The sequence below is a fragment of the Dryas octopetala genome, chromosome 4 (genome assembly GCF_963921425.1).
Source record: "Dryas octopetala chromosome 4, drDryOcto1.1, whole genome shotgun sequence".
Taxonomy (NCBI): Eukaryota; Viridiplantae; Streptophyta; class Magnoliopsida; order Rosales; family Rosaceae; genus Dryas; species Dryas octopetala.
The window spans coordinates 18,428,726-18,453,062 of record NC_141369.1 but is presented as its reverse complement, the minus strand read 5'-3'; the positions used below and the strand labels follow the sequence as shown (position 1 = coordinate 18,453,062).

Below are 24,337 nucleotides of genomic sequence, written 5' to 3'. Positions count from 1 at the left end.
AGCTAATAGAAGCTTACACAAGCCATTAGCTACGAGTGTCCTAAACACCCTCTAAATTTCTAACAGTATCAAAGTTTGAGTACTGGAGTTATAAAAATCCCTATACTTATATTATATGGTTACAGGCCCATTCAAGTGCGAACGTCCACAAACAAGGTTTAAGATTCAAGATTCATGTGAAATTACGAAGTGTATAAATTAATAACTGGGAATTGGGAATGGCCTCCCGCAAGGTCAGAGAAGAGAATGCCTGGATGGGGGTATAGTACTTCTCAGGAAGTTCTGTTTTGGCTTCATTGAATTCAGAAATGACCTTAATTTTCTTTGAGTTCTGCCTGTGTCAATGTGTCATATACTGTGGGAGAAGATTTTGGCTGATAGTAATGTTCATTTTTATCTACTACTTGTGTATCTGATATTCTGATAGATACAATAAGCATACTTTTTTATGGCACTATCCACAAGGATGTGTTATTATTATGCAAAAGCTAGGAGAACAGAAGGGTTGAAGTGGCTTGAAAAGGCCTTTTCATATAGCAGAACATACAGCTCTTTGAGTTTAGAAAGTTTCCCAAACATATCAGTCAGCTGTCCGTTGAGCTTGTTATGACCAAGATTTCTGAAAAACACTATGTGCTTCCATCGATGTTTGTATGAAAACACATAAATTCCATATTTTATGGCCAAATATGAGAAAATGTTTTGGATTCCCAAAGACGACTACATAATCATTTTGGAATTTCATGGCCTTTGTCGTAGTGAAATGAATGAAGCGAGATTTTTTAAAGTATTTGGTCCAGTCAGTAGTTTGGTGGCTAAGTGTATGACTTACCAATTGCAACAGGTCATTACACTATCAATTACCGGAGCTCTAAATGCTGTGTTATCAAAAGAGCATCAACAGAAGATGTCTAGATACGTCTATAATCATCAGGCAAGAATGGTTTCTCATGAAATTAATGCTTTTTTGAAAAAGCATTCCTTTCCACATAGAATTTCATGTTATTTTCTCCTTGTTTAATAATAAAGTAAACAAACTGATATGATTCATATTCACTCTCCTTCTCTTAAAAGCCAATATTGACACATTACTCAAACACAGTGAATTGCTTATACAATGGATGACTTTTTTACAGTTAATGTCGTTACATCTTCGTCCAAAGAACTGACCAGTCTTTTTGCAGAATAAAGATGGGGGGTGGGGTCTACATATTGAGGGCCTAAGTACCATGTTCGGTACTGCACTAAATTATGTTACTTTGAGGTTGCTTGGTGAAGGTTTTGATGATGGACAAGGGGCAATGGAAATAGCACGAAAATGGATATTAGACCATGGTGGCGTGACTACAATTACTTCATGGGGGAAAATGTGGCTTTCAGTATGAATGCTATGTGTATCTTGTTGGATTGTGCCAGTTACGTAATCCTTTAAAAATATTAGTTGACATGCATCTTTGATGGTGATAGGTACTTGGGGCATATGAATGGTCCGGGAATATTCCACTGCCGCCAGAAGTATGGCTATGTCCTTACTCTCTCCCATTACATCCAGGTTACTTATTTATTATTGTTACATTTAAAGGTTATGCTATAGGCTCACTCTAGGCAGGATAAAGACGAATTCAAACTCCTTTAATCAATAAATCTTGATCCCGAAAATAGATCTGCTTTCTTTTCCATTCTGACTATATAAGTGAGGTCCCATTAGCATTGTTAGGGATCTTAATACCTTCTTATGACATGTGAAACATATGAGTATTGCATTTTATTACAAAAATTGGGTGTCACACATGGAATCTCCAGAAAATCTTGATCCATGAGGCATGGCTAGCTAATTCTTTTAGAAATGTTGTTAACTGAGTAACTTTTACTCTTTGGTTGTCAATTTTCAAATTTTCCACTTATAGGAAGAATGTGGTGTCATTGTCGAATGGTGTATTTGCCCATGTCATATTTGTATGGGAAGAGGTTTGTTGGACCTATCACACCCACAATCCCCTATCATGAAGTTGATTGGAATAAAGCTCGCAATCTCTGTGCAAAGGTTGGTAAGAGACATCTGCCTCTTTATATTCATTATTCTTTCTCCTGCCCCCCTGGAGTAAAGGGTCCCATGTCTTTGAGTTTAATTGCACAACCTTCCATAGAGTAGGAAGAGGTGATGCATATGTTCGATATTTATTTGCAAGTACATGTATGATTTATGGTTCTAGAATAGGAACAGGTTGGTGTAAGAGATTGCTTTCCTATAACTCTTCAAATACAAATACAACACATGTGCACTACATATGTGTATGTATGTGCATGATCAGTTTTCACCTAGCTGTAATTGTACAGGTAATCTATTTATAATAGTTCATCACAAATGTTCTTCGGATGCTTACATGGGATGCTTTACAAAATTGTTAGGAAGATCTATACTACCCACACCCAATGGTTCAGGATATTTTGTGGGCATCTCTTCACTATGTATTTGAACCTGTTTTTATGCGTTGGCCAGCAAAACGGTTGAGGGAGAAGGCTTTGCTGACTGCATATTCACTATGCAGATGAAAATACTCGGTATATATGCATAGGGCCTGTTAACAAGGTAAGCATGGAGATATTTTGATGATGTGTATCATCATCCATATTGTTTTTTGTTTTCTGGTTTATATGTAGTAGAGAGCAATGCGTGAAACTGCAAATTTAACAGAAGCTTCAGGAAAACATTGTTTTAGTCCATGTTAATTCTCATATTGGTGTAAAATTAGTTTGTGTGAGATGTTTTTACCACTGACAATTATTATTTACTTTTTCTATTGTTGGGTCCATTGCTTTTGAATGACAATTAATTACAACTTATATCAAGAAAACATCCTCTTTGAGGAATATACCAATATGATCCAAAAATTTATACTAAAAAAAAAAAAACAATATAAAATACCCATTGATGTGGTCAGTAACCTACTAACCTGTTACATTATATAGAAAATTTACATTCTAGAACATAAGGAGTACATGGGAAATGAAAGAAAAGAACTAGAAGCCTTCCATCAAATTTTTTATTTTACTTCTTCTTCTTTTTTCATTATTACATGGCTGCCAAAAGGTCTCCAGCATCTATCAACATGCCAATGGAGTTGCATAATTGGCATTTTCTTTAGTTTGCAGATCCACTCAGATGCACTGAATATATGGAACTCTTGATTGTCTATTTCCTAAATGATGCAGGTGTTAAATATGCTTTGTTGTTGGGCGGAGGATCCAAACTCAGAGGCATTCAAATTGCATCTCCTAAGAATCTTTGATTACTTGTGGATTGCTGAAGATGGCATGAAAATGCAGGTCCAGAAATAGCATTGAATTGTCTTGGACTGATTTTAATATTCTCCCTATTTCTTCCCCCCACTTTTTTTTTCTCACCTCATGCAATCTCATTTTAGTCCTTTGTTGTAAGAGTTTGTTACAAATTTACAACTTTGTGAATATGTTGCTAATTTATTTTTATTTTTTATTCTTTGCTGCAGGGCTACAGTGGAAGTTAGTCATGGTGTTAGAAATTTAGAGGGTGTTTAGAACACTTGTAGCTAATGGCTTGTGTAAGCTTCTATTAGCTATCTATGCTTGATATGAGAAGTGTTTGAACTATAAAACAAAGTATCTTTTATTGATGAACAAAGGAGGATACAAGTGGAGATGTAGATATCTAGGACAATAGGACTTTAGGACTAGTGGCTTTTAGTATTGCCTTTTGCTTACACTTAGATATGGGTACATGCTATATATATAGAGAGTAGATGAACCCTCTTGACTTCTCTAGAACATCTATTAGCCACATGTTTATCATATATTCTAGATAATTCCACAAATTCTTAGACTTCTCTAGTTAAGATAGTTACTAATAGAATTATCTAGAATACTCTTTCTACTTCTCAAGCTATCTTATAGACTTTTAGAATTATGTAGAACTATGTGGAATATTCTAGCTTTAATTTGTATGAGCTTTGAGGAAGTCTCTAGAATTTTGTAGTATTTTCCAATAATGTGCATTAATTTTCAACACATGGGATACTTCTTTTGCCATTCAAGCAATCATATCAACTAACCTTGTTGAAGAATATGGACCTACTTTGAGAAAAGCACACGAGTACATAAAAGATTCCCAGGTTTTTGTGGGCAGAAAATCACTGTATCATTTAACATTTATGCTAAGTATCCTTGCTTGACTAGTATCTTGCTTTGAAGGTCTTAGAAGATTGTCCTGGAGATCTAAATTTTTGGTATGGCATTTCAAAAGGTGCTTGGCCATTCTCAACAGCAGATCATGGATGGCCTATCTCCGACTGCACAGCGGAAGGACTGAAGGTAGCTTGGGCACTCAACATTTTCACATGCAAATAAATCTTTTTAATAATATATGTTTCTTTGTGCAGGCTGCCTTATTGCTATCAAAACTTCCAACAGAAACAGTTGGGAGATCATTGGATATAAAGCGATTATATGATTCAGTAAATGTTACACTTTCCTTACAGGTAATCATTGGCTATATTGCATTCTGGCTGATATGGGAGTTGGAATCTCAGACAGGACATGTTGATGGGTACAGGAGGTTAAAACGAGGCCCATGTTGTAGCAAACCAAAAAAAATATGGGTTGACACCTTAAGAAAAGACATGATAGCTTATAATTAACTTGTGGCCGTAGATAGATTTTAATGCTAGGTTCTTGTGGTTCATTTGTTTGCCAGTTTAAGCCTTTTTGTCTAGGGGTGTAGATTTTTCTTTTGTAGATAATGAGATTTACACTGGACAAATTCCTAGCTGCATAGCAAAATGTTGGGTCGTCAGTCCTGGGCTAGCATTAGCATTGAAAACAAATTGTAATGTGGGTGATATTAACTTCTAATGTTTCTGTAATGTTCCATGATGATAACTTACTACAATATTTTCTGTTTTGTCTACAATAATAATTGGGAGTTCTAGAGAAAATCCATGATAGTGTGGTGAGAACATAAAAGAAAGAAAGTTTACATGTGAATGTTTCTATATGATATATGCACCCATGTGAGTGTTGTGAATGTTAGTTCTGCCAAGTATGTCATGATTCTTATTCAGCAGTTCTTGTGGCTTAATTAGCTAGCAGAATATTTACATATTCCTGCATTTTGGGTTTAGGAGTATTTTACTAATTCCCTAATCTTTTGTTTGTGGAAGCACTGCAGAATGGTGATGGTGGCTTTGCGACATATGAATTGACTAGATCATACCAGTGGTTGGAGGTGAGTATCATTTATGCTCTATTTTTCTTTTCTTTTGACTCTTTACCCAATTTCTTCAACATTCTACTCTGTTATTCATATTGATGATGGTACGATATACTCGAATATATCATATGTATATGTATTTATGTGTGAGCAACTGACTTTTTCCCTTTTGCTTTTAGTTTGCCACCCTTCCCATACGATTGCAATTGGCATGACTTAGAGATGCATATAATCATGCACCAACAATTTTGAAGGAGAAAAATTAGCTAAGTAGGAATACGAATGAAGGCTTTTCTTATACTTACATTATTCAGAGAAAAACAATTATCTAAGACATGATCTGTCCAATTTAGGAGGCTGAAGCATTTGTAAACATCCATACATATACGTACTAATGGCCGTTAAAGAAAGAAATTAACAGAAGGTACAACTCCTTTTTGTGTTTTATCCTAAATGTTGGATGATTGAGCTACATAATAGAGTAAGTGATTTAGGATTTGGAAGGCAATGAAACTCGACTTCGGTATTCTGCAAGAGCCCACAGAGGGAAGATGTTTCTATAAGCTGCATAATGCAGCATGCAGTTCTTCATAAAGACTCCAGTGATTTCCTGCCATAATTTAGTGATTAATGGTTACAAAATATTGCAGGTAAAAATTTAAGCATGCATACAACATGGTATGTTTTTTTCTGTGTTTGATGCATTTCACTCATCAAGATGCAAGTCATGTAAAAGCTAAGAAAGAAACCTGTTGAGGAAAATCTCCATTTTCCATCTGCGAATTGATTATCAACTTTGCAGCACGATCAAGAGGTGTCGGGTCTCTTTCTGCCTGTCCAGAATGAATCAGACCCATCATAGCCCATGCAGTATGTACTAAATTGGATCGGTTTCCTTCGAGAGGAATGTATTTCTGTATCACCCACCATAGAGAAATATTTTAATTTATGTCAACAGGATTAAGAAACTTGAAGCTTAAAACATTATCCAGACCTAAGGCCTCATCCAAAAGTGCTAGCTGAAGTTAACTTCTTAATTCATTGGCCTTACTTATGTATCTCATATCTCTCCAGCACATAGCTGATGTGGGATTCAGGATAGCACAATACTCCTCTAATGTTTTACCTTTTTTGGACATGAAAGATAGCTCTCTCCCCAACCACCATTCTCTCTCTGTGTTGTGAGTAGAAAACTAACTGCTTTGCGCATGGCTGGACAATCGTTGAAAGTCTTGCCAGCAGCTGCCAACCCTCCAATGGCAAACCAGGTACCATATGTGAAGCAAACTCCCCAATTTCCATACCTGTGGAAATGTTTATTATTAACTGAGTTCTTATTCTGCACTAGTTGTTAAGACAAACATGCATTCAAATCATATGTTTCATTTCCTAGAATAGACTATACCATGAACCATCGGGCGTTTGTATATTTTCAAGGTACTGTGTAGCATTGGTTATGAAATGTTCAATCTCTTTGTTCCTGTGCCCAGGGTATAACTTCATAAATAGAACTAAAGCCTGGATTGCAGATGAAGTGCATTCAACATATTCATACTCAATCACAATGTCCGCGAAGAATTCTGTGGGATTCAACAGCTGGAGGAAATAAAAGAGTGAGAATATATAGTATCTGCTAATGATGATTTCGAAAACATTTATAATCGTCTGAAAGATTTTCACAAGAACATGACTCCAATTTGTTACTATTCTTACTTCTAACCACTCTGCTGCTCCTGCTGGTTCCCAAGCGGATAAACCACCATTCTTACTCTGCAATTAGTCATAAAATGGAGCTTTTTTATGAGTGCAAAGACACAAAAGACCAATGCACTAGAAAAGAGAATGTTAAATTAAATTCTTCAAACTAAAGCAGCCATTGGGAATGGCAACTCTGGGGTGAAAGAATCATGTGAAAACTCTTCCTTTTCATTTTGTTTTAATGATTAAAACAAGATCCAAATTTGATTACTGCAGGGCAACCACACGCCATTCAAATTCATTTCTATGACTAGAGGTGCAGAATAAGAATAATTGAAGACACTATAATCTTTGCAGGCAAGTGGTCACCTGTAGGGAAAGTAGGACTTTGATAGAATCGTATAACCGCTCAGGTTCCATTTTTTCACCAACTACCTCTGGTGGCATCTTCGACAACAGCAGGCAACACTGTAGAAGGGGTTTACAGTGAGAAACATTGAGATAACACACAGGTTAGATAACTCAACTGAAGCATTTTACAAAGTGAGTTACCTTTAAACCTTCTGCAGTGCAATCAGAAACTTGCCATCCATGATCTTGATCAGAGAATGTCCATGACCCTTTTGAAATGTGGCGGTACATGCTTTTAAAGTCACCAGATGGATTGTCCTTGACCTTAAAAATTAAGTGCAAATGAGTCATTAGTCTGAACCAATTAATGGATACACATTTGTATTTACAAAAAATAATAATTGAGTTATATTTGAACCTGAGATTTCTTTATGAAGTCGTGTCCTCTAGCGAGCGTGGGTCCAATTTCATCAGTGAGATTGGTAGCAAGCAAAGCTTGAACGGCAAAACCAGCATCCCACTGCTGACTACCAAAACTCTGCAAATCAATCAAATATATCAGTGCATAAGGTTTTTCCTTCTCTTTTATGTGAGGTACACTTCCAATTAATGACCAAAGGAGCAAAACTCTGGCTTAAACTAAATGCATATATGAATACAGTTAACAGTATTCAACAATTAGGAAATATTTTCATTTTATGTTCAACATTTATAGTTAACAGTAAAAATTTGAAGTGAAAACAGAAGGAGACAAATTCACTGTATAGTGTTTCACTGCTATTGTTTTAACAAAATGTGTACTAACTTGCATCTTCATCCCATCTTCAGCAAGCCATAAATAATCTGGGATTCTGGCAAGATGCTTCTTAAAATAGTCCCCATTTGGATCTTCAACCCAACAAGCAAGCATACATAACACCTGTTCAAGTAATGCAAGTAAAATGAGAATCTGGAAAGTTGTAGTCATGTGTAGCCTGAAATAGATGTTCTCCATAGTCCTACATCTTCATCCTTGGTACTGCATTCACATTACCTTTTCCACACATCCAATGGTGATGTATCGGCTGTTCTCATCTTCGTAATGAATATGCTTCATTGTTACTTGAAGAGCCCTTTCTCTGATCAACTTGTTGAAGGGTGGGCGAGTGAGAAAAGGCTCTGTGCATATGTAGAGACTATCCCAAAGGAGATCCTGTATCCAAGGATGAGGGTAGTAGACATCCTCCTGCAATCAATTTAGTGTAATCAGGTTCTGTACATCAAATAATTAACTAATTCAGCCTTCAAATTAAGTGAAACTCACTTTGGCACATTGATGGCGTATTTTCTTCCAATTAATTTCATTGTAAGGTTGAGAATAAAGTTCTTCCCTCAATTGTAGAATGAGAGGTGTGATTGGACCAACAAACCTTTTCCCATATAAATATGACATGGGCATGTACACCATCCGACAATTGCACCACATTTTTGCTGCACTTTCAGGATAAAAGAGATTAAAATGAAGATTACAAACTAATCATAAGGATTTCATTCAAGCACAGCAGGGAAGTGTGCTAACCTGGATGCATAGGAAGAAATTTAGGAAGAATCCAAAACTCTGGGGGCATTGGGTTGCTTCCAGACCACTCAAACACACCAAGTATCTACAACAAATTAATTGCAACAATATTCAATATTCATATTGGTTCAAAATACCCTATGCATTTTCTTCATGCATGCAACAACTTTGATGTGGGTCTGTGATGAGCATGACCATACCGAAAGCCAAGTCTTTCCCCAAGAGGGTATGTTTGTGACACTACCATGATCAAGAATCCACTTTCTGGCTCTTGCACAAGCATTGTCTTGGCCACCATCAGGTCCTTCACCAAGAATACGCATACAAATGTAGTTGAGAGCTGTGCAGAACATGGTGCTGTGGCCTTCAATGTGTAAACCCCAGCCGCCGTCTTCATTCTGAAACATACAAAATTCAGTAGCATTCTTTATTCTTTATACATTAGTTTAACACATGCTGAAGAATTATATGCACAAGTGAATAAATTTTGGTCCTATTTGTGTGAGCAAGTACCAAAAAGTACGTACCTGATGACAGTACATGTAACGCAGAATTTCTTTGCGATGCTCTTCAGGGAATACAGTATTAAGATGCCCTGTAATGTACATACACATGACCTGCAAGTTTTGCAGAGGATTTTATAGTTCATTTAGTAATTTTAGCAGAAAAACTGAAATAATTTGCATTAAGCAAGACAATGTTAACAGTATATATAGGTGCAGTTCCACTCTGCCCGGTACAACTGCCCGGTACAATGATAAGTGATAAGTATGAAATCGGGCTTTGAAGTGTCAAACCCAAGATCTATTAAAACTAAAGCTTTAATGCTATGTTAGACAATCAAAATACCGCAACATTAAACTCAAGTTGATAAGGAATTATTTAACAATGTATCCCAAACTAATTAATAAAGTCCAACCAATGTGAATACTTAAGCTATTAGGTGAAGACACACCTAATGAGTATATTAAGATTTATTAGACAATTTTTTTCAACCAATAAGGAAATAGGAATCAACACTGATCTATACCCTTTCTACCATGAACATGCAATAACTGGCTCCATATCCCCTAAAAGAGGAGCTCCTCCAACCCCATCTCACAATAATCTTGTATTCTTGTATGTACATTTTTATTTATTCAGAATGAAAATAAAAAAAAAAAAAAAAAAAAAAGACATGCTTTTGTAAGATGGGGTTGGAGGAGCTCCTCCTTCAGAGGATGGAGCCAAGTATTGTTCTTCTACCATGTATAATGTATAAAGTTCACAATGATAGTAATGATGAGTGTCGAAAGAAAAAAACTCACCAGAGGTGGAAGGAAAAACAATGGGCCAGCATTTTCAGCAGGCCAATGGCCATCACTACCCTGCAAGGCTGAAAAGAAGTGGACAGCCCTTCTCAATGCGGCTATGGCCTTTTCATCTGTGATTGTCTCCCCATCCTCAACCTTTACTGGCGGAATTGTCTGTTTGAACTTCTTCTCTCTTAGGAACTGCAGTTTAGTAAACACAGAAACAATGATACTAGAGGCACTTAATTAAACTACAAAACTATTTGTATCTATCTGAAAACATGTTTTTTTCATTAAAATATAGACAAATAAACAGAAGTACATAATATACTATAAATAAAATACACCAACTTACACTATATATTACATTATAAAATAACACCATTGATTTTGTTTTTTGTTTTAATGTAGAAATACTTTATTGAAGCAAGCTAAGAAGCCATACAATCAACTAGAAGTTGGATTCAAGCCATGAATGAGCTGAGCCCACCCAGCTATCATTGAATTTGAAAGGCAAACAAAAATTAAAATTTATTTATAAAAAAATTATAGGTTTTTTTTTTTTTTTTTTTAACTCCAGTTGAAAAATAAGACTGATCGATAACTCAGCTCACATGCCACGGTGCACTCTCAGCCTGGTTCACTTTAATAAAATGAGCGTGACACGAAACCACCGAGCACTTAGCACTGTTCACTCTGCGCATAACCAAATAGATATTATATCCATAATAGAGAGAGGTGGAACCCACCTATTTTAAGGCACAATATATGTCAGGTCAGTATATAACATGGGTACGAACAGCCCACGTGGTTTGTACCCATAGGACTAACACAGTTAAGTATCGTGATCAAAAGAACTTATTTATTCCTGTGATAGAGACAAGTGGTATCAGAGAGAGAGAGAGAGAGAGAGAGAGAGAGAGCCAATGAGAGAGGGGGGACATCAAGTGGTATCTCGAGGGATAGGTAAGTTATTTCCTATCGTGACATATTAAATATGAGACAAAAGGCAAACACATTGGAATTAATCGGATTGTGTTGTGGGTCGACATGACACCCATTTTACACCTCTACATTTTTTATTTTTTACATGGAATGGTTTTTAATTTCCATTAAAATAAGTAAAATAAAGTGTTAAAAACAAGACAAACATACCAAAATTAAAGGTCAACGCTAGCTATTGACACTTAAGAGGTGTATTCAATTGAGATTCTAATGGATTTTAAAAAAATCTGAAAAATTCATCGAGATATAGGTGTATTCAATTCAGAATTTTAAGAATTCCATAGAAATTTAGGTGTCTACAACTTAATGAAATCCTTTAAATTCATAAGAGATTGAATACACATGGATTTCTATGAAATCTTTAAAATTCTGAATTGAATTTTGGTGGATTTTGAACTAAAAACAAAGGCTACGAGAATTCTAACATTTCCCCCTTAGATTTTGATGGATTCCATGAAATTGCATAAGAATCCATAAAATCCATGAAATATGCATGAGTTGATAAATCCTTGAAATTTATCAAAATCTCAATTGAATACTTAGACCCCCAAAAAATACACTATTGACACTCTTAATTCTCTCTAGCTTCTTTCCGTGAGGGATATTACTGGGGGGTGGTTAGCGTCACTTGTGGTGGATTCACGGAACATGAGTGTCATGCAATATGTACTTGTGAAAGTGAAACTTGTGATATATAGACTTTCCTTCATTTTGAGATATTTTTATTTTGTGACCATATCACCACATCAATTCTACTCCATTTATGCCACCGTTGTTAATCATATTAGGCCCCAATATCTTTTTTCTGAATTTATATTAGAATACAAATGTAGGAATATTGCTTGCATATATCCCACATTTATGACCTACTATTAAAAGGTACATAACTATTGTAGAAATAACACAAACTAATGTTCGGGTTGATGTATGCAAACACATGTGGTTGTTGTTAGGCTGACATGTGAATTGTTTGATCTAATATCATGTAGATCGAAGTTAAAGTATGCATCAAATCCAAAGCTAATTGACAATGAATGAAAATATCCAAATTAACACAAAACTTTACATTCCAGATTGTTGTGTTGGCCACAACTTAAAAATGCATTGGGATTAAGAACAGGGATTGATCAGAGACGTTGATGAATTAATTGAGATGTTTTTAGGGTACGTAGGGTATTAGGTATATATATATACACCTGCAAACGCCAGAGAAGATCACCACTAGGCTTGAGCTGATAGCGGTTGTTGTAGAAAGTGAGACGTGCCTCCTCCACCTCCGCTCTCTCTTCTTCAGTTCCTGCCTGAGGATCAAACTCCCAGGTCTGCCTCCCCACAAACTTGTTTGTGCTGTAGATGTAAGGGTCACTCCCACCATCTGCAACCTTAAGCTTCCACATTTTCAATTTAACACAACAAGCTAGCTAGCTTTAAATTGAACAATTAAGCTAGTTTGCTTAATAAATATCCTATTAGCCCCCCAATGCTGTACATGCCGTGAAGTGGTTGACAAGCGAGAGAAGTGGTTGCTGGGAGCATGTGCGGAAGGGCCGGCAGCTGCAGATTGGAGAGAAAGTTGATTAATCAGCTCATGAAGTGGAAGCTGCATGTGTTCAATTTATTATTCTATGCTAATTTCTCTAGGTTTAGAATAATTCTGTGTTTTTTATTCTCTCCAAGATGGAGGTATAAATAATACAGAGGCTAAATACAGAAAAAGAAAACTTACAATGTCAACTATGCTATAAATTCTACCAATCATGTTATCTTAACAATCCCTATAATTATGTAAATCACTCTAATTTCTCTAATATTAATTACAATAGTTGACTTCACACTAACATTCTATACCAAGCTAATAATTAAATAAGTTTCTCATTTCGCAAAACAGCGTTTTTTTTCCCCCACATTATGCCTGTTTTCTATGAGAATTTTGAAGACAAGATTGACCCACTTGTAGAGAAGGTAGCTACTGTGATAAAAAAAGCTTTCTCCTCCTCTCACAAAGCTCATTAGAGCTGCGAATTAAACCTGGTTTTGCCTCTACAATCGAAACCCAGTCTTGGGGACTTGCCTCAGCCGATTACCTGTCCGCTTCTTAAAAAATTTTGCCGCCACTTCGCGTCGCCAGGCCCCACCTGACTAGCACCCCTCAATTTCAATTCCTGGATCCGTCCCTGATTAATATTGTATAGAGATTCGAAAGGTGTGGATTGGACTGCAGCTCGCTATATAGTCCCTCTGAAAGCTACATATATAAAGGAAGAACAAATTTTAATTGCATGGTGAGAATTTGATATACATTAATTGTCTATCTAAGAACATTTATGTAGAGATCTATAGAGCAAATTTGCTCACAACTTTTGAGTCAGGTTCACCATTATTATGTTATCCAACTTGTGCCACATGTTATCCATGCTAAGCTTGTTAACTATTAGCAACAGATACGTACAATTAAGTTCCTCACCAGGTAGTACGTACTGATGAGAGAGAATTAATTTCCCTACAAATTAATGAAAAATATTTTTCCTTCTAATTTTTTCCTTCGACAAAATGTAACCTTAATTAATTTCATCTTTCGTTATCAGATTAACACGGTTATCCATCAAAATTGCTCTTTTATTAATTAATGTTTGAAATGGAGAGTCGAAATAAAGAAAGAAAGAATATACTAAAAGTACTTTTCTCTTGAGGCCCGTTTGGAACTGGTTTTAGGAAGCGCTTTTAATTAGTAGCGTTTTTACTGGAAGTGCTTTTGCAAAGAAGCACAAACATATTTTTATAAAAATTTTAAATGGTTCATGTAAAAGCACTTGAAAGTTCTTCCTCAAGTTCTCAAAAAACTCCTTAAAAGTACTTTTATTTATTTTTGCCAAACATTATCAAAAGTGCTTCTACTAATCTGAAAATGCTTTTGACATATTTTGTAAGGCGATTAAGGTTTGCACATTTCCTTTTCAAGTACAATATGATCGATGAAAGTTGTAAGTTGTGTTTGTATTGTCTATTAATTGTTGGCCGTTGGCCTCTCCTTGACTATATGATAGAATAAGCCAGGGGCCTGAGAAAATAGTCCCAAGCCATGACTCTATGATGATATGAATGTACATGTTTTTTTTTTTTCTTTTTGAGAATCCTGAATGCACATGCTTTTAGAAGAAAGTTAATTATTTATGGGTGCTAATATTTGAACCCAACTTATTTATTTCTAGCCCTACCATTTCTACACCCAACTCCAAAATTTAAAACTCAAAAATTATTTACTACACCTAACAACTTTTTCAAAAATATCCTTACTCAAACACAACTCAATTAGCCATCTATTCCTATTATCTATACTCAACTAACCACACTCAAATAGTCAAATCCTATGCCATCACCACCCAGCACCATCACCATTGAATCTAACACCAATATCACATCCGAACCCAACATTGAATCATGAATTTATGGAGTTGGTTTTAAGTTATTTGTTAAATAATCTGTGCTTGGATTGCCATATTTTGAATCCTAAATGTTTAATCGATAATTTGAACACATTGGGGTTGCTCTTGAACTTATTTTTTCGCAAATCGTTCGACACTGTGCCGAACATATATCCTACTAGAGGTTCGGCAGCTACTTTCCGAACATGTGCAAGAAAGTTCGGTTAGCATCTACCGAATACCATTTTTAAAAAAAAAAATTGGGCCCATTTGGCAACTACCGACCGAACATCCTCCTTCATGTTTGGTAGTGAGTTGCCGAACATGTAACATAACGTTCAGTTGGTCACTGTTGAACGTCATACAACGAGTGCCGAACACGATGCAATTCCAATTTTAAAAAATGAAAGAATTTAAACTGAAAAAAATCATCAACATACTTCATTTAGATATTTCCAAACCACAATTAATTTGAGTATCAATTTGTCAATATTACACTTGTTTGCACCAAAGAAGGATAATTTAGAGAGTATATTTTAGTGAGCTAGCTTAGAGTTTTTGGTTAGAGAGCTAATTAAGTGGAGAGATGATGTTGGGCATAGGTTTCATTGAATTTTTTTAAATTAAATTTCAATGGTCCTTATTGATCAATTTACGTAAGGGTACAAAGAATTGAAAATTGAATTTTCATTAAAGTGTTAGCTTAGAAATGAATTTATTGGAGCTAAATAAGAGCACCCATTATTTATTAGGGAAAGATTTTGTGCCCTAATAGGGCACAAAATACATGTACCCTAATCTTATGTGGCAAAGTTAAATAATACACATCATTCTTTTGTTTTTTGGTGATTATACACCTCACCATTTATTTTTAATATGAAATTAATATCATATTTATTGAAAGACTGTCTTATCCAACCCAAATCTAATTGTCTTAATTTATACTTAATTTGTTATCTTCTCCGTACTGAAAATTTGCAACACACGTTCAGATCACACACAAAATTCTGAACAGCAATATATTCATCTGCTCCCATGGATATTGCTATTATCTTCTCCACTTTTCATTAAAAACTTTATTTAAAGAGCAAGGTTTAATCAACTCATCTGGAAGAGAAAGGAGACTCCCTTTGAAGAATTAGCTAAACCCATAATCTCAATTCTATCATCACCCATCAATCCAATTAAGATTATTATCGAAACTCATTTTGTCTTCGTTAAAAAAACCTGCAAAAATCAAAAGCTTTCATCTATGATAACCGTGTTGAAGGGTTCAAGGGCAACAAGAATACAAAAGGAAAACTTCAATGGAATTAAGATTATGCAGTATTGCTGCTTTCCAATCTAATTCATTAACGGGTCATCGTAAATCCATTCAAATGCAGGGTAGGGTAATATGAGATAAATTCCATTGTTTTCATAGTTATCTAGAACTTCAAAATTATGAACGCCAAAATTATAAAACTATTCGATCTGGAACCATCCACATATGACAAGATCAAAATAGTGAGGGGAGCTTTTTAGGGTTCTAAAATTGGGACAAAAATTTCTTAAAGAGATAGAACGTACATTTATAGGTTTTTTAATTTTGTCATGAAACCTTTTTTAAATCTTTTTTCCTTTTGTAATTTAATTAATGTTTTGTAGAATTTTAAACCAGGTTATATTAGTATTTTTAAAAATTTATGTGGCATAGATTATTAGATGTATTAAATGATTTAATTGACATGGAAATTCTATGTCATTAGAGCACGTGCCCTAATTAGGGCACTCTAGCATTGCCCTATTTATTACTACTCTATATATTAATGGCATGTGGTAATTAAAACTCAAATATAAAATCAAGCTAAGCTGCCCATCACTGAAGTCATTGCTACATCCTCAAATATAGGAGCCAGCCAATTTTAATATATGACATAATTTTATAAGGTAACAAGAAAAATAAGCTAAGAAAAACATGGAAGATGCATATTTAAATAATTGAAAACACAAGAACTATATGATACGTACATTTAACAAATTGTGCCTCATGATGATATGTGCAATATTTATTGTTTTGCTCAAAGCAGAGGGCATTCGCTAGATGTAAAACATGCATGCAACATAACCTTATCAATATCATGCACAATTAGTATATCCATTGTACGTCACAAAAAAAAAAACATATCCATTGTACGTCAGAAAAATTTGGGCCGGGCTAGCCCAGCCCGGCCCATTGCCGACCCCTACGTACATTTAACAAATTGTGCCTCATGATGATATGTGCAATATTTATTGTTTTGCTCAAAGCAGAGGGCATTCGCTAGATGTAAAACATGCATGCAACATAACCTTATCAATATCATGCACAATTAGTATATCCATTGTACGTACCGATTAATCACAACAAAAAAAAAAAAAAAAAACATATCCATTGTAGCTACCGGCCAATGCCATGCATGCACTCATAATCATTAATATATTCCTCCTGATTTGACTACAAACTCATGGAGAGCTCTTAACAGAGAAATGGTTTATATATGATCGATCCTCAGCAAACATACCATATATATGTATATCTATATATATATATATATATACATAGAGAGAGAGAGAGAGAGAGAATATGACATGGCATTCCTTCAATATTAGTCATTAACCGACCAGTAAACGACAGAAAACAGAATATGCATGCATTCCCAAAAAACACAACAAAATATAACAGCAGGTGTTGGACATTCTTTAACTTGATATATGTTGTTGTCTATTTCTTACTAACTTGCATTTTCAAAATTTAATAGTTGATTAATATGTATCAAAGTTTGAGTACTGGAGTTATAAAAATCCCTATATTATATGGTTGCAGGCCCATTCAAGTGCGAACATCCACAAACAAGGTTTAAGATTCAAGACTCATGTGAAATTACGAAGTGTATAAATTAATAACTGGGAATTGGGAATGGCCTCCCGCAAGGTCAGAGAAGAGAATGCCTGGATGGGGGTATAGTACTTCTCAGGAAGTTCTGTTTTGGCTTCATTGAGTTCAGAAATGACCTTAATTTTCTTCGAGTTCTGCCTGTGTCAATGTGTCATATACTGTGGGAGAAGATTTTGGCTGATAGTAATGTTCATTTTTATCTACTACTTGTGTATCTGATATTCTGATAGATACAATAAGCATACTTTTTTTATGGCACTATCCACAAGGATGTCTTATTATTATGCAAAAGCTAGGAGAACAGAAGGGTTGAAGTGTCTTGAAAAGGCCTTTTCATTTAGCAGAACATACAGCTCTTTGAGTTTAGAAAGTTTCCCAAACATATCAGTCAGCTGTCCGTTGAGCTTGTTATGACCAAGATTTCTGAAAAACACTATGTGCTTCCATCGATGTTTGTATGAAAACACATAAATTCCATATTTTATGGCCAAATATGAGAAAATATTTTGGATTCCCAAAGATGACTGCATAATCATTTTGGAATTTCATGGCCTTTGTCGTAGTGAAATGAATGAATCGAGATTTTTAAAGTATTTGGTGGCTAAGTGTATGACTTACCAATTGCAACAGGTCATTACACTATCAATTACCGGAGCTCTAAATGCTGTGTTATCAAAAGAGCATCAACAGGAGATGTGCAGATACGTCTATAATCATCAGGCAAGAAGCGTTTCTCATGAAATTAATGCTTTTTTGAAAAAGCATTCCTTTCCACATAGAATTTCATGTTATTTTCTCCTTGTTTAATAATAAAGTAAACAAACTGATCGATATGATTCATATTCACTCTCCTTCTCTTAAAAGCCAATATTGACAAATTACTCAAACACAGTGAATTGCTTATACGATGGATGACTTTTTTACAGTTAATGTCGTTACATCTTCGTCCAAAGAACTGATCAGTCTTTTTGCAGAATAAAGATGGGCCGGGTCTACATATTGAGGGCCCAAGTACCATGTTTGGTACTGCACTAAATTATGTTACTTTGAGGTTGCTTGGTGAAGGTGCTGATGATGGACAAGGGGCAATGGAAATAGCACGAAAATGGATATTAGACCATGGTGGCGTGACTACAATTACTTCATGGGGGAAAATGTGGCTTTCAGTATGAATGCTATGTTTATCTTGTTGGATTGTGCCAGTTACGTAATCCTTTAAAAATATTAGTTGACATGCATCTTTGATGGTGATAGGTGATAGAATTAGAGCATCCAACCCAAAACCAATTGGCAATGAGTGGAGAGGCCCAAGACTTATAAGCACATATGCTAAGCCTTAGTTTTCCGATGTGGGACATTGCTCCACATTACTCTCAACACGCCCCCGCACGTGTGGCAAGATTTTTGAGCCTTACACGTGAACAAATTGTATTGGGTGACGTGGGAGCACGTGTTGGCGCCGTTGAGCCTTACACGCGAATAACCAAGCTCTGATACCATGATAGAATTAGAGCATCCAACCAAAAACCAATTGGCAATGGGTGGAGAGGCCCAAGACTTATAAGCACATATGCTAAACTCTAGTTTTCCGATGTGGGACATTGCTCCACATTACTCTCAACACGCCCCTGCACGTGTGGCGATATTTTGAGCCTTACACGTGAATAAATTGTATTGGGTGACGTGGGAGCACGTGTGGCCGTTGGGCCTTACACGCGGATAACCTGGCTCTGATACCATGATAGAATTAGAGCATCCAACCCAAAACCAATTTTATCATGATACCATGATATTTATTTGCAAGTACATGTATGATTTATGGTTCTAGAATAGGAACAGGTTGGTGTAAGAGATTGCTTTCCTATAACTCTTCAAATACAAATACTACACATGTGCACTACATATGTGTATGTATGTGCATGATCAGTTTTCACCTAGCTGTAATTGTACAGGTAATCTATTTATAATAGTTCATCACAAATGTTCTTCGGATGCTTACATGGGATGCTTTACAAAATTGTTAGGAAGATCTATACTACCCACACCCAATGGTTCAGGATATTTTGTGGGCATCTCTTCACTATGTATTTGAACCTGTTTTTATGCGTTGGCCTGCAAAACGATTGAGGGAGAAGGCTTTGCTGACTGTAATGGAGCATATTCACTATGAAGATGAAAATACTCGGTATATATGCATAGGGCCTGTTAACAAGGTAAGCATGGAGATATTTTGATGATGTGTATCATCATCCATATTGTTTTTTGTTTTCTGGTTTATATGTAGTAGAGAGCAATGCGTGAAACTGCAAGTTTAACAGAAGCTTCAGGAAAACATTGTTTTAGTCCATGTTAATTCTCATATTGGTGTAAAATTAGTTTGTGTGAGATGTTTTTACCACTGACAACTATTATTTACTTTTTCTATTGTTGGGTCCATTGCTTTTGAATGACAATTAATCACAACTTATATCAAGAAAACATCCTCTTTGAGGAATATACCCATATGATCCAAAAATTTAAACTTAAAAAAAAAAACAATATAAAATACCCATTGATGTGGTCAGTAACCTACTAACCTGTTACATTATATAGAAAATTTACATTCTAGAACATAAGGAGTACATGGGAAATGAAAGAAAAGAACTAGTAGCCTTCCATCAAATTTTTTATTTTACTTCTTCTTCTTTTTTCATTATTACAAGGCTGCCAAAAGATCTCCAGCATGTATCAACATGCCAATGGAGTTGCATAATTGGCATTTTCTTTAGTTTGCAGATTCACTCAGATGCACTCCCTCTTTCTCACCTCATGCAATCTCATTTTAGTCCTTTGTGGTAAGAGTTTGTTACAAATTTACAACTTTGTGAATATGTTGCTAATTTATTTTTATTTTTTATTCTTTGCTGCAGCGCTACAATGGAAGTCAATCATGGGATACTTCTTTTGCCATTCAAGCATTCATATCAACTAACCTTGTTGAAGAATATGGACCTACTTTGAGAAAAGCACACGAGTACATAAAAGATTCCCAGGTTTTTGTGGGCAGAAAATCACTGTATCATTTAACATTTATGCTAAGTATCCTTGCTTGACTAGTATCTTGCTTTGAAGGTCTTAGAAGATTGTCCTGGAGATCTAAATTTTTGGTATCGCCACATTTCAAAAGGTGCTTGGCCATTCTCAACAGCAGATCATGGATGGCCTATCTCCGACTGCACAGCGGAAGGACTGAAGGTAGCTTGGGCACTCAACATTTTCACATGCAAATAAATCTTTTTAATAATATATGTTTCTTTGTGCAGGCTGCCTTATTGCTATCAAAACTTCCAACAGAAACAGTTGGGGAATCATTGGATATAAAGCGATTATATGATGCAGTAAATGTTACACTTTCCTTACAGGTAATCATTGGCTATATTGCATTCTGGCTGATATGGGAGTTGGAATCTCAGCCAGGACATGTTGATGGGTTCAGGAAGTTAAAACTAGGCCCATGTTGTAGCAAACCAAAAAAAATATGGGTTGACACCTTAAGAAAAGACATGATAGCTTATAATTAACTTGTGGCCGTAGATAGATTTTAATGCTAGGTTCTTGTGGTTCACTTGTTTGCCAGTTTAAGCCTTTTTGTCTAGGTGTGTAGATTTGTCTTTTGTAGATAATGAGATTTACACTGGACAAATTCCTGGCTGCATGGCAAAATGTTGGGCCGTCAGTCCTGGGCTAGCATTAGCATTGAAAACAAATTGTAATGTGGGTGGTATTAACTTCTAATGTTTCTGTAATGTTTCATGATGATAACTTACTACAATATTTTCTGTTTTGTCTACAATAATAATTGGGAGTTCTAGAGAAAATCCATGATAGTGTGGTGAGAACATAAAAGAAAGAAAGTTTACATGTGAATGTTTCTATATGATATATGCACCCATGTGAGTGTTCTGAATGTTAGTTCTGCCAAGCATGTCATGATTCTTATTCAGCAGTTCTTGTGGCTTAAGTAGCTGGCAGAATATTTACATATTCCTGCATTTTGGGTTTAGGAGTATTTTACTAATTCCCTAATCTTTTGTTTGTGGAAGCACTGCAGAATGGTGATGGTGGCTTTGCGACATATGAATTGACTAGATCATACCAGTGGTTGGAGGTGAGTATCATTTATGCTCTATTTTTCTTTTCTTTGACTTTTTACCCAATTTCTTCAACATTCTACTCTGTTATACATATTGATGATGGTATGATATATGTGTGATTTTTTAAATCTATCCTATATTCTTTTTTTCAGCTAATCAATCCAGCTGAAACTTTTGGTGACATTGTTATTGATTATCCGTAAGATTTCTGCACGTTTCATTTTGAATGTTATACATTTAATCCTATATCATGACAAATGCCTGATGTCATCTTGACTGGAGTGGCAATGCAGATATGTTGAATTCACCTCAGCAGCAATTCAAGCACATACATTGTTCAAGAAATTATATCCTGGGCATAGGAGGGAAGAAATAGAGAACTGTATTGCTAGTGCTGCAAAGTTCATTGAAAAGATACAAGCAACAGATGGCTCTTGGTTTATTTTTCAAATTCAATATAATATATAGGGTGAAGGTCTCCTGTTAGACAGTGTTCGTATGATGAATCATTTGGGTATAACGACAAGTCACACAAGGCTTAACAACATGTCGTATGGGTCTAGGCCCAAAAGCTAAGCCCCTCCTAGGCATCGACTTCCTAGGCCCAAAGGCTAAGCCCTTCCCGGGCTCCTAGCCCCTGACCTCCTAGGCTTCGGCCTCCTAGGCTCCGGCCTCCTAGGCCTTGACCTCCTAGGCTCCGACCTCATAGGCTCCGGCCCCCTAAGCTCCGGCCTCCTAGGCCTTGACCTCCCAGGATCCAGCCTCATAGGCTCCGGCCCCCTAGGTCCTGACCTCCTAGGTTCCGGCCTCCCAAGCTCAAGCCTCCTGGGCCCCAACCCGTGTCAACTCACTCGGATCCTCGAGACAGGTGACATGTGGCGCTCTTACAATGCGAGTCATTACAAGGGACACGTGTCATCACCGGATTGGTTGACACTCTTCCAAAAGTACTATAAAAGAGGTACTTTCTTGTCACAAAAGGACAATTCAATCAATATTATACTATTCACTCACTCTGCTCACAGATTCTCTGAACACTGACTTGAGCGTCGGAGGAGCTTCAGCCAGTACCACACCGGTGCCCTTCCCGCTCACTTTTGTATACTTGCGCAGGGTGCATTGGATATTATTCTTTCTCCACTATTCACTAGTCGAACCCAGCTACCTGTTCCTACCCCACTTCGACGTGTCATCCACTCAGTGGTGGGTCAACGGGTTCACGTGGTTTGACTCGACGTTGACTGCTTTACCATTTTTCAGCATCAACAGACAGTCTAACATGTTACTCTTGTCAAGTAGATACTGCATATTAAAACATAATTTCATCTGATCAATGATCTTGATAACAGTCTGACACTATAACATGTTGGACTTTTTGTTGGAGACACTGGCTTCTTTTTTTTTGTTATCCAAAGAGCTTGCTTCAGGTGGATGGGGAGAAAGTTATCTATCATGTCAGAACAAGGTTTAATGATTCATCAAATTTAAAATATCCTTTTCTTGTGTGGGGCCTGATACCTCTTTTCAACAAATTAGTTGATTTTGTGTGGGTAGAGTACCAATTCCTGAAGAACGTTTGGTAATGAGTATTAGTTTGATTGTGTAATATTTTACATTTGAGATGCTATTTCATTGTGATCTGTCAGTACATGCACTTCTACACAATCTGCAGTTCTCTAAGAATATTAGGGAAAAGAGAGGTCTTTTTTTAACTGCTTGGTCTGGTACCTATAACTATATGATATTAAAAATCTACCATAACACAATTGGAATAGCGCCTGCAGTATTTTTATGGAGTTTTTTTTTTTTTTTTAATGTAGCTGTTGTAACTGATTTGTCGATGTATTGTCTACAAGATGTATGATCTATGTTTGATACTTATAGTATTTGCATGACTCTTATGCCAACTATCTATGTCATTTCAACAGGTGTATTCAAATCTCAAGGACAATAGGCCACATATAGTCAATACTGCATGGGCTATGTTGGCCCTCATTGGTGCTGGGCAGGTACATTTGGATATCAATCGTACTCCTACTTTTTAACTTTTTTGTTGGGGTGCAGTTGGGGGAAGTCATTAGCTCACTAACACTGATAGGAGGGAGAGGGGAAAAGGATAGAAAGAGGGAAAAAAACTTCTTCATTCTCTGATATAAAGGACAGGACTGGGAAAGGAAATTTAACAAACAGTGTAAATTGGAATTTAGGAGAATCTTGACTTGGTGGAATTTTAAATATGTTTCTGGGTGCTACATAATGATTTGCACCAAACATGGGTTTTGGGTGCTTTTATGAATTATCTGAACTTCCATATTTTGTTGCTGACTTTAGTACCTGTACGTTTTTTTTGTTATTTTTCTTGTTTGAAAAGGCTCAGAGAGATCCAACTCCATTGCATCGGGCAGCTATAATACTAATAAATTCTCAGATGGAAAATGGAGATTTTCCTCAAAAGGTAAATCTGGCCACTTATACTGCATGGGCTATGTTGGCCTTCATTGGTGCTGGGCAGGTACATTTGGATATACTGTCAATACGGTTGATATTCTGACATATTATGTTGATATACTGTCAATCAAGATTGTGCATTTAAATATAATTTCTGATTGACAAGGGAAAGAGAAAATAACTGGAATATATCATATGTATATGTATTTATGTGTGAGCAACCGATTTTTCCCTTTTGCTTTTAGTTTGCCACCCTTCCCATACGATT

General features: G+C 36.0%; 2 protein-coding genes and 1 pseudogene across 2 annotated transcripts; 2 read left to right on the top strand and 1 right to left on the bottom strand.

Annotated features, from left to right (window-relative positions):
* The first annotated feature begins 1,214 nt into the window (after nucleotides 1-1,214).
* Nucleotides 1,215-24,172, top strand: LOC147287633 (cycloartenol synthase-like; annotated as a pseudogene).
* LOC147287635 (cycloartenol synthase-like) lies at nucleotides 4,038-5,460 on the top strand (the record flags this gene model as incomplete). Its single annotated transcript, XM_086239236.1, has 5 exons — nucleotides 4,038-4,148; nucleotides 4,228-4,347; nucleotides 4,416-4,514; nucleotides 5,204-5,260; nucleotides 5,425-5,460. Coding segments are annotated over 5 exons (423 nt in total), but the record flags the coding sequence as incomplete, so codon positions are not given.
* LOC147287634 (beta-amyrin synthase-like) lies at nucleotides 5,736-12,546 on the bottom strand. The gene is made up of 16 exons (XM_086239439.1): nucleotides 12,346-12,546; nucleotides 10,160-10,345; nucleotides 9,380-9,469; nucleotides 9,053-9,250; nucleotides 8,853-8,937; nucleotides 8,598-8,764; nucleotides 8,328-8,519; nucleotides 8,100-8,213; nucleotides 7,713-7,832; nucleotides 7,496-7,618; nucleotides 7,313-7,411; nucleotides 6,959-7,015; nucleotides 6,651-6,841; nucleotides 6,372-6,549; nucleotides 5,995-6,159; nucleotides 5,736-5,855 (listed from the first exon to the last, which is right to left on the bottom strand). The coding sequence occupies exons 1-16, from the start codon at nucleotides 12,544-12,546 to the stop codon at nucleotides 5,736-5,738; spliced, it is 2,286 nt and encodes a 761-aa protein (XP_086095565.1).
* Nucleotides 24,173-24,337: the final 165 nt, after the last annotated feature.

What these genes read in the sequence shown, in the direction of transcription:
- LOC147287634 (XM_086239439.1), bottom strand. Translation starts at nt 12,546, where the DNA reads ATGTGGAAGCTTAAGGTTGCAGATGGTGGGAGTGACCCTTACATCTAC. An exon ending in TGTTTTTCCTTCCACCTCTG is followed by an intron (nt 9,470 to 10,159) that starts GTGAGTTTTTTT and finishes CAAAACTTGCAG; the next exon opens with GTCATGTGTATGTACATTAC. An exon ending in ATTTCTTCCTATGCATCCAG is followed by an intron (nt 8,765 to 8,852) that starts GTTAGCACACTT and finishes CTGAAAGTGCAG; the next exon opens with CAAAAATGTGGTGCAATTGT.